Raw genomic sequence first — 16,354 nt, 5'->3', positions numbered from 1 at the left:
TTCACTCTTATCATATAAAGCCTGAAACAGCCTTGTGATCTATGTGTGGCTGAGCCTTGGTGAGCCACAGCTGCAGAGAGGCGGATCCCAGTGCAGCGAGATGTGGATGGTTATTATCATCCAAAGCTCCAGTAACAGTGAAAATGTTGGTTACAGAGGGTGCCTCCGAACTGTACCCAGACGGGAGCTGTGAAAGATGATTACTTTCTCGAGCTGGAGGGCAGGGCTTGTGAAATATATTTGTGCTAGCTTTAAAAAAAATAACCGAGCATAGAATCACAAGTCTTTTATTTCAGAAAAAAATTAAGTAGGACAATAGCAGTATTAAACTACTCACTGGTTGCAAAAATCAAACTGCTGATTGTCTTTATTCACTTAGTCAATTTTTTTAAATTTAAAATAATTTCATTTTACTGTATGTAAAGACCCTTTCCCCTTTTTAAAGGCATTGACCAAGGTCAGATGACATACGATGGACAGCACTGGCACGCAACTGAGGAATGTTTTTGCTGTGCCCGTTGCAAGAGATCTCTGCTGGGCCGTCCCTTCCTTCCAAAGCAAGGGCAGATCTTTTGCTCACGTTCCTGCAGTGCTGGACAGGTAAACAAACAAAAACACTCTTAGAGTGGTAATGAAAGCATTATTAGGCGTCTACTAGATTTTAAGATTTTGATAACTGTACAAATCTGTTTTATTTGAATTAATCAGGATCCAGAGGAGTCTGACTCCTCGGACTCCGCTTTCCAAAGTGCTCGCTCCCGTGAATCCCGTCACAGCACCAAGATTGGAAAGAAAGAGCGCAAGAATGCCGAGCAAGATCGTCGGAGTGCCGAGCCCCGTCAGTCAGCTCCTCCACCCATGCCTGACCGTCTCTCTGCTGAAATTGACCCCCTCTCTGTTCAGATGGACAGATTAAGCCTTTCATCGAGCCAGACTCCAAGCAGGACGCCAAACCGCACACCCAGCCGCACTCCGAGTCGAGCCCCGAGCCTTAACCAAGTGTGGATGAGCAGGGACGACCCCTACATCTCTGCTTCCTATGAGGGCCCTCAGCGTGATCCCTCTCCTTCCCCCACCCCTATACATCTGATGGGTCCGTGTAATGCCAGGCAGGGGTACAACCCCAACACAAATGCTCACCCACCTGCCCAAAGTCCTGCCAACCCAGGGAAGAGGCCTGATTCCTGGGGGAAGGAGCAAGGCAATGCCAAGAGGACCCCTATGGCCGCCCTGAGGGGCCACTCCTTCAATGAAAACTGGATGCACCACAGTCAAGATGAGTTCAGACCTAACAAGCTCCGTACCCAGATGAGCTTCAATGAGATGTCTAGCCAAAACCAAGGCTTCTCTGACAAGAGGAGCATCAGTCTTGGGTTCCAGAGAGACGGCCGACCACCACTGACAAGGAGGAACCACATCACTGCCATGAGCTTTAATGAGCCCCTCACTCCTCTAGAACAGACCCCTCGTGGATCCATGGACTCTCTCACTATGTCCAATGCTACAGGTAATAAATAATACAATGTGATATAATTTTATATGAAAAAAAAAATTGAGAATGTGACATTTCATTTACTCCTTTAACAGGTAACTCTCTGGATGGTGTCAGTAAGCGTCAGGAGCATCTGTCAAGGTTCTCCATGCCTGACCTGAGCAAGGACTCAGGTGTAAATGTGTCTGAAAAGAGCAACATGGGCACCCTCAGCTCTTCAGTTCAGTTCCACAGCACAGAGTCTTTATCCTCCTCTCGCCCTTACAACAACAACATGTACGCTCCACTCAGAGTCGGATACCCACTGCAGTACTGGGATGGCCCGCAGGATCTAGGCTTCGATGGCAAAGGTCGTGCGGGAGTCATGGGAAGCAGCGGAAACCTGCGGATGGCTCCCATGAGTGACCGAATGCCCCGCCGACGCATAAATGGCCAGGAGGCAGTTTCCCAACAACAGCAGCCACAGCCAAGACGCCGCAAACACCACCGTGGAACCAATGGTAATGGTCACCGGAGCAGCCGCCACCACAAACGTTCTCGCCGTTCTCGTTCTGACAATGCCTTACACCTGGTGGCAGACCGTCCTGCTCAAATGGTGGAGCTTCCTTACCGCCGCGTTCAAGAGGATTATGATCGCTTCCCCTCTGGTCAAGCTGCTCGAGAGTTGTACGGCCTGGAGCCAGGTGGGTGTAGACAGCAGTCCCACCGGCCTTGCCCACGCACCACTTCGGATCTCACCTTGCAGAATGCTGGCTGGCAACCCGTAGGACTGGGTGGGCCATGCTGGGGTGATGGATACATGGAAGGTCCTGACCCATGGTGCTCCAGCTGCTCCTCTTCCTCTGAGTCTGAGCAGGATGAGCAGTATTTCCTGAGTGACCCAATCCCTCGGCCCGTGCAGCTGTGCTACATCAACAATGACGATCTGCGTCATCGTTACAGCCCATCTGGGATGGGTGCCCATCATGGACCTCTGCACGGACCAATTCATGGCCAGCTGCACACCCGCCAGAGGAGGAAGAGCAAAAACTGTATAATTTCCTAGAGTTAGAGGAAGGACATAAGGATGGATGAGGAGAGTGAGAGAGAAAGGTAAGAAGACAGAAGAAAGTGTTAGAAAGAAGGAATAGAAAGAGTGGGAAGGTGAGAGTGTGAGTGATTAGAGTGCTTGTGTGTGCCTGTTTGTGTGTGTGTGTGGCAGGGTTGAACAGAAAGAAAATCGTCCCATTTTTTGTGCTTGTGAGCTTACACAACTCTACACAGGGTAGTGTTTGTGTACACCTACACAGTATGATCTAATAAGAGGAAGCTCAGCTAGCTTACACAACAGGAATGTTTACACTGATTGAGATCGACTCTTATGATTGTACCAAGAATCTGACTGCTAATTCGACTGCTAAATACAGTATACTGTGGTCAAGGTAAATAACACGATGTATGTGCGTGTCTGTCTGTGAGTGTTTTCATGTTACAGAGAAATTGAACAATTTCTTCAGTCTGAAGCAGAAAGTACAATAGATAAAACTGCAGGCAATTTAGCTCAGAGTACCTGAGCAACCAACTTATTCTACGTGGACAAATGAGAAATTGTGCCAGGATAGTGACAGCTATGTGCTAGATTCCAAGCTCTGTCATCGTTGACCTCTGTGGAATCCAAATGCTGCTGGAATATAGTGTTGGTTTGCTAGCCCTGTCAGCACCTTGTACAAAAAAGTCTGTTGAACCTTGTGATCTACATATCCAGCTCTCCATGCTTTACCAAGGACAGAGAGCCGGGCAGCCTCTGCTCCTTGCTCATTCAGGCACAGTAACGTCAGGTATAGTCCTATTTTTTTTCTGCAACATGCTGTTTTTTTATTTGTTTTTTTTCCTTCTTTCCTTCTTTCTTTCTTTTTTTGAGAATCACTTATAGATTATTAAGAATATTAGAAAAAATAATTATTATCCTAACAATATTATAATACAATAATAATGCAAATTATAACTATAATAATATTACAAAGAATACCTGTTAGATGTATATATAGTAATAAACTTTAATTATGGATGTAGTAATGTAAATGTCCTGTACATATGGTCTTAAATATTTATATATTTTGTAACAAAAGAATCATTATTTGTATAACATTATAGAAATGGGGAGGCTTGCATGTTAATTTGTTGTTGTTGTCTTATACTGAAAATAAAGTGTACTTCAACCAGGAAAGTGTATTATTTAAGATTTGTTGAGTTCTGGCCAATGACTGAAGCTATATGTCTTTCACTAAAGAGGTTTAAATTTAAAAAAAGACAAAAATCAACATCACTCTGCATGTTAATGATCAGTGCAGACAATAAACTATGTGTGATATGAGATATTCAAAATAAACGTAGCACCAAATTTATGCTTTTGATATCTCCAAGCTCAATGAGCCTGAAAGCCTAAAGTCTCCCGTGACAAGTTGGTTGTTTCACTATTCCTCACAAATAAGGTAAAAACAAAATAAGCTGCTCATAAGTACTAAAAAAAATTGTAACTGGTAGAAACAAATGGTCATGTCTTGGCTACTGGAAATGTGTCACCTAGCATTTCCTGTTTTAGAGCATGTTTTAACAACAAGCTACAAGAGTTAGCATGTCTATCTGTGAAAAAAGCATCCTTCAGCAGACTCGCTAAAAAGGCAGATAACCCCGTTAATTTATTTGTTAACCGTAGCTTGTCCGTTTCAAAATGCTACTTTATGCCACTTCAAAGAGTAGAATGAAAAAAAGGAAAAGAATAAATAATTTGCACAATAAACATGTAGTGTAGGATTAAATTTGTCTGGTGTTTATTTCGCAATTTTGTTTAGGTCTTCATGTGCAAGCACGTAAAAGAGCATTTACAATATATTTTAATACAGGCTGCTGCCTCTCTGGTGGGTTAGCTGACACCAATCTTAAATAACATCATATTTGTGATTAAATAAAAATTTGAACCTTTACCATTAAAACATATGACAACAAATCAGTAGGTGTATAAATTATGTCAGCAATTTTCAGAACCGTCAAAACCTTTACTTGTGTTTTCTCAAGCTCCTTTTGTACAGTATATCTGTAGAAAAAAAAAATATACATTTTATCTATAATAAAAAAAAACTGTTATGGCAATATGTGACATTAGCAGTAGTTTCAATTCTGCTTTTTTTAAAAATAGCAATGAGAGCAAAAACGCTATTTTTTTAGCACACTCACGCTATTGTTTTCAGGCCCTAATCCAGTGAAACTGTGATATTTTTGCTCAAGGCTGTCATACAGTCAGGATCTCAGAGCAGCCCGTGCCCAATCCTGTGTTTCCTTCTGTGTAAACGGAGAATGACACTGAATCTATCAGATTGTTCTGAAACCCAGAGCAGATTAAACATTTGTGTTCTATTTGTGGTCCTGGTTCCATCTTTACTTCTTGAGCATAATATTGCTATCTGTGTGATCCAACTGCCCATCCATATTGACTTTTTTATACCCATCCTCCATCCAACGGGTTATTTAAAAGGCTTATATATATATATATATATATATATATCACAGAGCTGCACTTGAGTTCACCAATTCAGTGATGGATGCTGATGCTTTGGTTCATCTGGAGTGTGCACGGTACACAGGACATTTTACAGTTAAACATCTTCATTAGCAATATACCTGAACAAAATTCAAACACATTTCTGTGCTGCTACAGTGTCTACTGTTATCAGCTCGCATTTAAATTAATGGATATCTAAGCACCAGATTAAACAAGAATAGAAATTGGCACTCTCATTTAAAAAATGTTTAAGTTGTAAAATAAAAAAGTTATAAAAATAAAGTACTCAGTTCACCCACTGACCCATTAACTGATTTCTTGCCATGACCTGAATTTATTCATGAATCACTGACATTGTCTGGGACTCTTATCTTAAAAGGAAAGTATAACTATTAAAAAGAAAAATAAATTAAGCTAGACGTAAACAAAAGCAATATGACCAGTGTATTTCTTTCATCATCATCGTGGTATTTCTAAAACTTCAGTTTCATTTTTGATCTGTGTCACCAAGTGGACAACAATGGACTGAGACCAGAGTGCAGTTTTGTCAAACAGCGTCTAGAAGAACATCACAAGTAAGAAAACCAGCTCACAGTTAAATGAAATTACATTTCCGAGTCATCAAAAAAAGCTTTCGAACGATTAGTGCAGCAGCCCTCTGGAGTCATAGTCCTGGATGAATTTCTCCATGGCCTCGATGCAGCGCTTGCCAATGTCCCGGAGGTTCTCCTGCAGCGAGGACTGGATGGGACGCTCCAGGGACGGGTCCTTTGCAATCAGCATCTTTGCCACAAAGCCGAACATTTCACATTCCTGGTAGTACACCTGGAAGACAAAACACCATCACAGCTTTAAAGGCATAAGGACAAAATGTAACAGAACAGACGCAAGCATCAGTGGGAGTGCTGGATGAAAAAATAAATAAATACGACAAAAGAGGAGAAAACCTTGTCATGTAATTCGACCGAACGAATTAGCAATCTTGAGAGCAGCTCACATGCAGACTGTTCACAAGTGCTATCAGGTGCGGTGACTTTCGTCAACGTTTTTGCATCAGCAGCCATTTGCCACTCCTTTATCTTGCAGTGCTTTTATATTCCTGCAACCATGGAGATATGAGGGAAGCAAGAAGCAAAAGCATCTTCTCCATCAAGTGGGTGGAAACGCAAGTGCAGTCTTTCACACAAGCACAAGGCCGATGAGCACAGCCTCATGTGATGTCTGTCACATTGAAGGCATCATTAAAGCACGTGTCGGAGGCTCTTGTCGTACAGGTGAGCCAGGAGATATAGACGATATAGAGAGGGGGAAAAAAAAAAAAAAAGCACCATTAATCATGTTAAACAGAGAATGAGACCTTGTGTGCCAGGCGTGGCAAAATAAAGCCAATAATGACACTTGACTTGCCTCAGGCTCAGCACTTCAAAATTGATGTTTATACTACAGGAAACAAATCTTTTGTTCCTCGTTTCATGTCTCCCGGCGCTTACGAAGATCTTCGCCCTGTCACTCTTTCCTCTAATCCCAGCTTCTCTTATCTCTTCTTTTCCTCTATCTGTTTATAACCATTCCTTCTCCCAAGACGTGTGTGTGTGTGTGTGTGTGTGTGTGTGGGTAATTACACTCCCCCCACCTCATCTATCTCTCTCCTCTTCTGCTGGATGGCTCTGTCTCGTGCTGCCGTCTGGCTCGCAGTTAAAGGGAGCTCCCCGTCTCTGCTTCGCTCCCCGTCTTTGCTTTTGGTCGCCCTGTGATCTCTTTCTTTGCTTTGGATTCTTTCGTCCTGAAAAATCTGCGCAAAAAAAAAAAAAAAAAAAAGAATTTAAACCAAGAAAGCAACAAGACAGGAGGTGTTATAAATGCAATTAAACAAAAACATGGGTGCAAACGCTGATAATGACTGACGTGTTAATGAGCCGAGATAAAACTGACAGAAACGTGACACGCTGCGGAAGTTCGTTAATAATTCTCCCACCGCTCAGACCAAGAACGCACTATATAGAAGACATACAACATATACATAAAAAGGGTAGTACACTATAGGATTAGCAGTTAAACAATGCTTTGAGAAGGTTAGCAATCAGCTGGAGAAGTGAGGCTTTTAGCTTGTTGAAGTCAAATGTTTTTGGCATGTGTGTGTGTGTGTGTGTATTTGTCTGTTAGCAAAATGTCTCATGAACCACCACACAAACCTTAATGAAACTTGCAGAAAGTAATCATTGGACTGAAGTCAACACAAAAAAAGGCTACAACTCAGTCAGTGAGCTAAATTAGTTTGTAGCAGAGTCACAATCAAGCACTAACACGTGCTGCAAGATCTCAATATTGCATGAAATATACATTTACAAATCATTTACAAGGTTATGAGCAAAATGACTATAAGGCTCACCCCTTGTCAGAATAAGATGATTTTAGTTCAAAATTCTGCCATGGGCGATATGCATTCCTTCAAATAAATACAGGCCTGTAATTTGTGTAAGAAGTATTAGAACAAGGAGCTAATTTTGTAATCATCCTGTTGTACACAAACCCAATGGATCTGAAACAAAACATTTCTGTCAAATTCTTTTTTTTTTACCCATTTCTTTTATCTCAAACAGCCAAACTAAATAGAATATACTAAAATATTAAAAGAGGCGTGGCCTACGCTCTACAATCTACCATCCCACTCCTTTCCATTCATCCAATCACCGCAGGGATTCAGTCCTTCCTAACATCCAACCACCCCCCACCCCCCCGGCTTCACCCAGATCTGCTATCGCCCTCATCTTCCATTAGGTCTGGTTTAAATAATACACCGTTCTCATTTCACATTAGTCGCAGAGCATCTTCTAAACCAAGCCGCTCCGAGTCTCAAACTCACAAACATCAAGTACTGATTTTCTCCACGTTTTAGTCGCCGCCGCTTCACCTGCGGACTGCAGGAGAGGAGCAAAAAAAGTGAAATCTGCACAAGGATCCCTGTGAGGTTTTCTACTTTCAGGTTTGTTGGCTTCAAATTAGTGGATTTCTTTTTTTGCAATACGTGTTGGGTAAATATCCTCCTTTACAGCAAAGCTTCACACCGTTTCACTGAATCTAAGCAGAAATGAAACCAAAGAAAAAGACACACTGGAACACATTTTGTTGCTGCATGTTTACCGTCTGAACACAACCCTGCAATAACACTCTTTATCATGTTGGTGTACAGTATGCTTTGAAATATAAGCCCTTCATTTTTCTTTTTTTCTTTCTACTCTTCTTCATTCCAGGTTCATCTTGGCTCCATCTGTCCAAATAATTTTCTTCCAGTTCTGCGTTCTACGTACAGGAAGCCACGCTCTGATTGCACGTTTTCTAATGATACGCCTACCTCCTCAAGAGTGTTCTTGAGCCGGATAGATGTTTTGAAGTTTTTTTTGTCTTTATTTTAACCGAGAAAACAATTTTGTGTCCCTCCTCTGCAGCTGTCCTTTAGCAGTTTTTCAGGCCTTCCTTTGTTTCTGATATCAACAGTGAACTCCGTCTTCTAGGAAAGCAAATTTAAGATTTAGATGCTGCTGGATTTTTTTTTTCCTTTCATTCGCATCAAAACCTCTTTAGATCATATAATGTCAAAGCTCATTTAGACCAACCATATGCAAATTAAACACTTAGAGCCAGCTCCAGACCTCTTATCTCATTATTTTTTAATGAACGCCAAGAAAGCATATAACTCGAGGTCATAAACTCCTCATGAGCCTTTTTAGCAAAATCTGAGCAAAAATGTCAAATGACTGCATTGCTAAATGGAATATTTTGTTCGGTTTTATGTTTACCCTAAATAAAATTGTCTTTAGTCATATTTTGCGTGCCTCCTTTCAAATCTACTCTGAAAACTATCTCCATAAGTAAAAACTCAGTTTATGGAGGTGGTATATATGGATAGGATGTAAAAACCTACAACTACTTTACCAGTAAAACAAATAAAAACAAACATCCAGTACGTGAGGTATAGTTACAAAACAAAACTAGAAATACATGAGTCATACGGAGACTTAAATGTAATTTGGAGTCAGTTTTTTCAGGTCTGGAAAAAATGAAATAGAGTGTAGCAAAACTTTAATGTTTCCAGAAAAACTTAAATTTTCTAAAACATAAAAATCCAAATTAAGCGAATATTTGTTTTCCATGTTAGTTGTATTTGAAAGGCAGTCTTAATCTATACCAGGACATAGCCAATCATTTTGGCAACGCAAAAAAAAGAAAAAAATTTTGAAACAAAACTGAGTGGTATAAAAACAAACAAAAAAAAAAAAAACATTTCTCACAATTGTAAGAACTTACTCATCCTCCAAAGATTCACTGTAAAAGCCAGTGATAAAAATTACTTGTTTTGTTGTGGTGGAAACCATCCTCACATCTAATCTTTCACATTAGAAACCTAAACACTGAAAACAAAAGTCCCTAAAATAATGTCATCAGTACTGATTGTTGTAGTTTGTTAGGAGATCCTGCTAAACATTTGTATACTTTATAGTTTTTAATTTAAATTAAAAAGTGGTATCAAACTATATTGGTTCATTATTCAACTTATTTTTGTGAAGCAGGCCTAATTAATAGAGGGTTTTCTTTTATTGACCATAAAATGCAACTTACTAATTTTATCGTCTATAAATCAACATACAAGCAATAATCTAAAAATGTATTTCCCATTATTTTAATGAAGAACCCATTTTTTATGTTTTAATTATGCACCTCTGTATGTTGACAGCGAACCTCAAGTTCATTCTACTAAGAGAACCTTACATGGTGAATAACTATATAATAATAATAATAATAATAATAATAATAATAATAATAATAATAATAATAATAATAATAATAATTTGAATATTTAGCGTGCAACACTTCACTTATAAATTGGCATGCATTTTTCCAGTTTTTTTATAGCTTACTATAAATGGAAACAGTTTTACTACATAATCATTATTTTGTATTAAAGAAGACTTTAATCCTGGTCTGAAGACAGATGGATCACTGGACAAACATTTGCAGTAAATTACACATATGTGTCAAAAACAATTGATCAGATGAGAAATCCTAAAATTAGAGTGGGAAAGCATGGAATTTTAAAAACAGAAAATGTGTGGGAATCCTGTTCATTTAAGGCACAAGAGAGAAAAAGTGGAAAGTAAATGTCTGCAACATGGCCACTTTAAAACTTGTCTAAGTTAAAAATGTTTGTTTATTTCACATCTGATGCTTGACTTTTTTACTAGATTTGAATTAAAAATGTGAACCTAAAATGTGAAGCTTTGAAAATGAAAAAAATAGGTTATTTTCATGTGTTTGTGCAGTTTGGAAAAAAAGAAAAAAAACAACCAGTCCTCTCCTTATAATTGAAATTTCACTGCAGCAGAAAGCAGCTGCAGCTCATCGCGTGCTGCTCTGATCCACGCCGGGCTTCGGTCAGCCAAGAAACGCACGAAGTCGTTTGATGTCAGCCTTTCCTGCGGCACCTGAGCTGTTCGCTTTTAAGCTGGAACTGTCTAATCTAGACTCCTTTTTGATGAATAAAAACAGTCTAATGAACCACATTAAGTATTGACATTAGTGGATCAGTAAACTGAGTGTTTAAAAAAGAAGAAATAACAACCACAATAGGTAAATATCTAGTTTTTTTTTACTTTCATTAAACAGGCATTTCTTAAAGCTTTCTGACATCTTGTACAAGATAATGATAATAATTTCAAGTTGAAGGCTTTTTTCTACAGTAAATTTGACAGGAAATCAATCTCAACATGTATAAACACTAATAATTTGTTTCAGGATAGACTAATGAAGTTTTTATTTGCCTGCAGTCAATTTGACTATGAAGGATCACAAAAACATACTGTTACATTATCTGGAAGCAGAAGTTAGCATTTTTTAACGTGTTGATTTGTCTTTAAAAAGTATTTTTAATTAGATATCTGGCTTATTGTTAGAACAGAATAGATTTATGAACACATAAGGCCCTCAAACCACAGAGCATTTGATTATAAATTGATCTGGGTTTGGACCACAGTCAGGTACAACATGAAAAACAAATAAATGCCAAATGGTACTTTTGTTTTTTCAGACAATTACTTTCCCAGAGGCAGAGACAGAAGAAAACACCCCTATTAGTGAGGAGCTGGTAATGTACAGAAATTTTAGATTTGTCAACTGGTAAATTCACGATAAGACAAAAAAAAAAAAGAAAAGTCATACTTTGTTGTCTGTTTTTTACCAAATCTGAACTGTAAAGAGTGATCCACAGGCCATGTGTCAAGCAGAAAGTTTGGGGAAACTCCAGAAAGTTACCGCTTAGGAAAATATTACTATAAAATAAACAAAAACTATAGAGTGTTTGCTTCAAAATATAAAAATATAACTGAGTGTTCCAGCTCAGTCAGACAATCAGACAATTCTTATATATGCTCCTTATATATGCTCCTAATATATATATATATATATATATATATATATATATATATATATATATATATATATATATATATATATATATATTAGGAGCATATATAAGAATTGTCTTACTGAGCTGGAACACATCAAATTGTCAATTTACCAAGATCATTTTGTGATAATAATTAAAAGTGGCTCTCTGTTCATTTTTGAACATTTCGATGAAAGTTGTGATGGGGAGCAGATACGGCGCTTGTGAACTTACGGTGACCTGCATGTCCTTGTCTCTGCTGGAGCTGGACCGGGGTAAGACGGATCTAGAAGCTGGAAAGCAGACAAAGCACAAGGTCAACACAACAACGCAGCAGGGGGAGCATACGAGCGCTAACTACTGCCTCGTATCAATACAGTCTTCATTTTCTATTTACGATGCCTTTCAGTTAGCGAGAGCGTTTTCTTGTCATTATTGACGTTCCGCCCAGGCATCCTCTTTGTTTTCCTAGTATTGCAGTCTGAGATCAATACAAGTGTTTGTTATTTTTACCAGATTTGCCTTCCTTGCACTTTTGGACTGCAGTATTAGCGTGCAGAGCCGTATCTTTGTTATGGTTCGTTATGTGATGTGGTACGTCTCTCTCTCTCTCTCTCTCTCTCTCTCTCTCTCTCTCCCTCTCCATCTTTCACACTCTCATATACACACACACAAATCAGCGATGAGTCACCATCATCGCACCATCACTCAGGCACACAAAAAACCTGTTCCACTCTCACACATGCACAAACACACACCTCCACAGTGCTGCAGTGTGCGCACAAATAAAAGTGGCCGTGTGCAAGGCAAGATGAAGCTGCTCGGCACACCACTTTATACCAGCATTAAAAAAAGAAACATCTGAGACGTGGTTTTTTTTTTTTTTTTTTTTTTGTGACAATTAGTGTTACAACTGTGGAAACAAAGCCGATTTCTGCTGTTTACTTGTGAACTCTTCCCACTGGAAAACAATGCAGAGATTCACGATAAAGCTACGTCCAGCTATTAATATCTCATTGTTGAGCTGAGGATGACTACTAGCAGCTCACTGATGACATAATCCATACACTGAGTGTGGGAAAAGCTGATCAACATTATGTAAGACTGGCTTGTTGCTACTAGAAGGTAACTACCTACCAACCAACCAACAGATACCACGATGAAGCAGCTGCCCTACAAATATTTGCAATGCAAAGTGCTCATGAAAACGGGTTTGAGTGGCTCGACTTGCTTGTGCTGCCACCCAGTGGTGGCTGGACATAATGCAAGAAAACAAAATGAACCTGTTGTGAAAAGAACAGCATATTTGTCTTGTAAACAGGAAATGGGGACATTTTGATTTTAAAACCTTTTGTTTCCACATAAGAAATGGTCAGACTGTGATTTTTCATGTGCATAAATTTATATGTGCCAAAAACAGACAAAAACAACCAAAGCTCTAATACCACCTAAACATATTGAACTGCTGTGTATTTCCTCCCTTAATCACAGACTTTATTTACACAAAATGTAGCTAAATATTTCCGGACATTGTTGAACAAACACCTTAATATTTGGGCCAGAAACACAGTGAAAGCTTGTGACTCTGGTTCCATTTGCTGCCTGTGTTTGTGTTTTAATGCGAAATATGCTCATTTTTTTTTTCATGTTGAACACCAAAGATAAGCCAAAACAATTATTTATGACTAATTAATACCCTTGTAATACTCCAGCAGTTTTACTGTTGTCTCTATCCACGCATGTCCAGCACATAACTGCAGCTTGTTTTCTTCTTACGGAGGATTAAAAAGTCAGAATCTGTCAACACTGAAAACTATTGTTAAGACCAGCTTTCTTTACCGTCTGTTGTCTTCAGCAGTCTTACAGTGATAACTGGCAGTAGGGGATTAATTTATTCACAGTAATAACAACAATTATATATATATATATATATATATATATATGTAATACATAAAAGCTGATGTGTTTTTGAAAACTATAATCTGTTACTGCTCAATAAATAAGTTTGTTTAAAACCTCCTCCAGTTTCCTGATGGTGTGTGGCTAAGTGTGCAAATCTGCACGGTCTCTTCATGACTTGCTCGTACATTTTCACACAACAAACTGCTGCTTGACAAATCTTTTTATATGGCTGCCTTTAGCAATGTCTGAAAAAACAATTTTTTTTTTTTAATTTAAAAAAAAGTTTGGTTCTTAAGAGGTGGAAGTCCATTCAAGAATGAAAACCTAAGAACTGAAACGCTCCAACTTGAGATAAATCACTCAAAACCTGTGAACTAAACCTGTCAGCCAGTGATGTATTTTTAATGCTGGGGACAAATTATGCACACTTTGAAGCTACAGCGAAAGATAAATTGTTCCTGTCTGGAGGTCAATATGACGACCGACAATTTTTTTTATCTGAATACATAAAAAAAGAACTGTTGTTCCCAGATATACTTCAGGTATAACACGAGTCACTACGGCTCACCTGTTATCAGGTGAGCTGAAAGAGAAACATCAGGACGGATTTCCTGCTGAGCCAGCTGTGCTGGGCTGAAAGTCAGAGTTTTCAGGATCTGTTTGAGCGTGGCTACGTCGCCATGGTAACAGAGTTTTACCTCATAATGATATCCCAGACAGAGAAATCAGACTGTAACGTTACTTATGCATCATCATCGTTCGGCCCGGTGTTACAAAATTTAAACTAAACGTTGGCTTGTCAGACAACATAAAGTTAAAATTTCTGTCATCATCCTAAGTCGGTCAGTGCTCTGCATTTAGATGGTGATTAACAGTTGGCATTTTAATTCTCAGATTTAATCAAAGCACTGTTTATGCAGAGATCATTTAGTCATGCAGTCTATTAAATAATATACAGGCTTAGCCATAATTTTAAGTAACAATTTTACCATTTGACCAGATCTTTCAGCTGGATAATAGACTCAGAAACTTGAATCCACTAATAAGCCATATTCCCTGCTGTGTGACACTAAGAAACTGCAGAAAATTAAAAAAAAAGAAAGAAAGGATTGTGAAATATGACCCTTTTATATCAAGATGATGATGCATAATGAACTGTATAAGATACATTTTTCATATTTTGTCTGGATTTGCTTTAATGTCTAATAAATAATATTAGAGATAATTTGTTGGCACCTCTGTACATTAGAGAACATTTAATAAATAATCAGTTAAGTGATTTGCGCATTACGGGACACAGTTACGATGAAAAAAAATAGATAAAAAATTTCCGATCTTTCTGTCCCGACCTTAACAGCAGCAGGTGGCCTTTTCCGATTTATTTTAATTAAAGGTTTCTGCAACTTATGTATGAGGAATATCTGTGTTTCTCGTTAGGATATTTAATCTATATTCATCACTTTTCATTATTACAACAAGTTGTTCTTCTGAACAAATTCTCAGAGCGAGTAGAGGTTTTTTTTTTTCCTCCTGTAATTTAATTTGTTGGAACGAAGGATGGAAGTGGAGGAATAAAATGATAGTCGAAATATTGATCAGAATCTGAAGTCTTAACCTGACCTCTGGTGTTGTTAAGATTAAACGCGGGTGTGAGATCATTCCTTGTGCTGCAGACATGAACTCACTGGCGTTCTGGTTGGAGGGGGAGCTTCCATCTGTGCTCTCCCTCGGCTCCTTCTCCTTCTCCTTCTCCCTGTCTTTCTCGTTCTCCCTCTCCTTCGGCGCGATGTGCCGAGGTTTAGGCGGAGGGTAATCTCTGCGATGGATGTAGGGCCGGGGCTTCATGTAGTGGTACCTCTGGCTGCTGAAGCCAGCTTTGTGGAATGAATGCTCATCTCTTGGAAACCTGCATTCATTCGGAGAGGGGAGCGAGTTAAAAGTAACTGTAAAAGGAAGTTAACAGGAAAAATGCTCCCAAGTTTTTGACCCGCCAGTCTAACCAAGGCCTGTGGACCTGCCCTCCAATCTTTGGTTTGTAAGATCTGGACAGCCAAGCCCGTGGTTTGGACGGACTTCTCACTCTCCTGAATGGCCTCTTGTCCTCCTGTATTGACAGTGGAAACAATTCATCACACATCCTAATAGGGGAGAACTGTAGCCTAAATAAAAAGTTGTTTTAGTTATGACAGGATGCACCTTAGAGGGGGACACAGTGCTGTTGGTTGGCCTCTTGTCAGCCTGTGAAGGAAACATTTTAAAACAATTGTTAAAAGATTCTTATGATGATTTACTGCTTCCTGCTTTGTTCCGTGACATTAAACTAAAGCTGTTTTTTTTTTGCTATTGCACTTCTTCTTTCACATAATACAGACATCAGTCTTACAGCTACACAACAGCACACAGCACAAGGTAACAAGATTTTCAATCTGAACTTGAAGCTGCAATTTTTTTTTTACACCAAGAAGCAACCAAGGAAATGTTTTATAAATGGAACTGATTGTTGAAAAATCTGATAAACAAGGGACTAACGCAATGCTGCACTGAACAATAAAAGAAAACACACACACATGCACGCAGACACCCACGCTCTTTGACTTTTATCCAAAATAATCATCAAGAAAAATTAAAGGCCTAGCATTCCATGGAAGAATGCATATCGCCCTTTCATATCACGCCAGACTTTTTACTGACATAATCCTATGATCAGAAATGAAGGATTTGTAGCCATTTTGATATCACAAGACAGTATGAGCTGTGAATGACTCTAAGCCACTACCACGTCAAATTTCAGCTCAATATACGTAAAATTAATCTTGAATTGGGTTGGCTCCAAACGTCAATCAACTGCTGATGTACGTCCAATTATTTTCTACTAGTTCCATTAAAACCCATCCAGTGGTTCATGAGATATTTTGCTAACAGACAAACAATAACCTTGTGCAAAATGTCAGCGCTCAGAATACGAGCTGGGGGGGGGGGGGGG

General features: G+C 39.0%; 2 protein-coding genes across 3 annotated transcripts in view; one reads left to right on the top strand and one right to left on the bottom strand.

Moving 5' to 3' along the window:
- Window positions 1-4,138, top strand: part of LOC108232156 (prickle-like protein 2) — a 51,489-nt gene extending 47,351 nt beyond the window's left edge. For both annotated transcript variants that reach the window (XM_037976775.1, XM_017409768.3), the window contains 3 exons: window positions 446-600; window positions 709-1,507; window positions 1,588-4,138. In XM_037976775.1, coding sequence (XP_037832703.1) covers window positions 446-600; window positions 709-1,507; window positions 1,588-2,537 — 1,904 coding nt within the window. In that variant the 3' untranslated portion in view covers window positions 2,538-4,138. The remainder of the gene's footprint in view (window positions 1-445; window positions 601-708; window positions 1,508-1,587) is intronic.
- Window positions 4,139-4,285: 147 nt separating this feature from the next.
- LOC108231940 (periphilin-1) overlaps window positions 4,286-16,354 on the bottom strand; it is a 13,060-nt gene continuing 991 nt past the window's right edge. Inside the window, exons 2-7 of the mRNA XM_017409381.3 lie at window positions 15,568-15,609; window positions 15,372-15,475; window positions 15,057-15,277; window positions 11,704-11,762; window positions 6,664-6,822; window positions 4,286-5,855 (exon numbers count right to left, since the gene is read on the bottom strand). Of these exons, the coding sequence (XP_017264870.1) occupies window positions 5,673-5,855; window positions 6,664-6,822; window positions 11,704-11,762; window positions 15,057-15,277; window positions 15,372-15,475; window positions 15,568-15,609 (768 nt within the window). The 3' untranslated portion in view covers window positions 4,286-5,672. The remainder of the gene's footprint in view (window positions 5,856-6,663; window positions 6,823-11,703; window positions 11,763-15,056; window positions 15,278-15,371; window positions 15,476-15,567; window positions 15,610-16,354) is intronic.

Source organism: Kryptolebias marmoratus, linkage group LG8 (genome assembly GCF_001649575.2).
Source record: "Kryptolebias marmoratus isolate JLee-2015 linkage group LG8, ASM164957v2, whole genome shotgun sequence".
Taxonomy (NCBI): Eukaryota; Metazoa; Chordata; class Actinopteri; order Cyprinodontiformes; family Rivulidae; genus Kryptolebias; species Kryptolebias marmoratus.
Note: the sequence above shows the minus strand (reverse complement) of the source record. Positions and strands in the feature narration are given on the sequence as shown.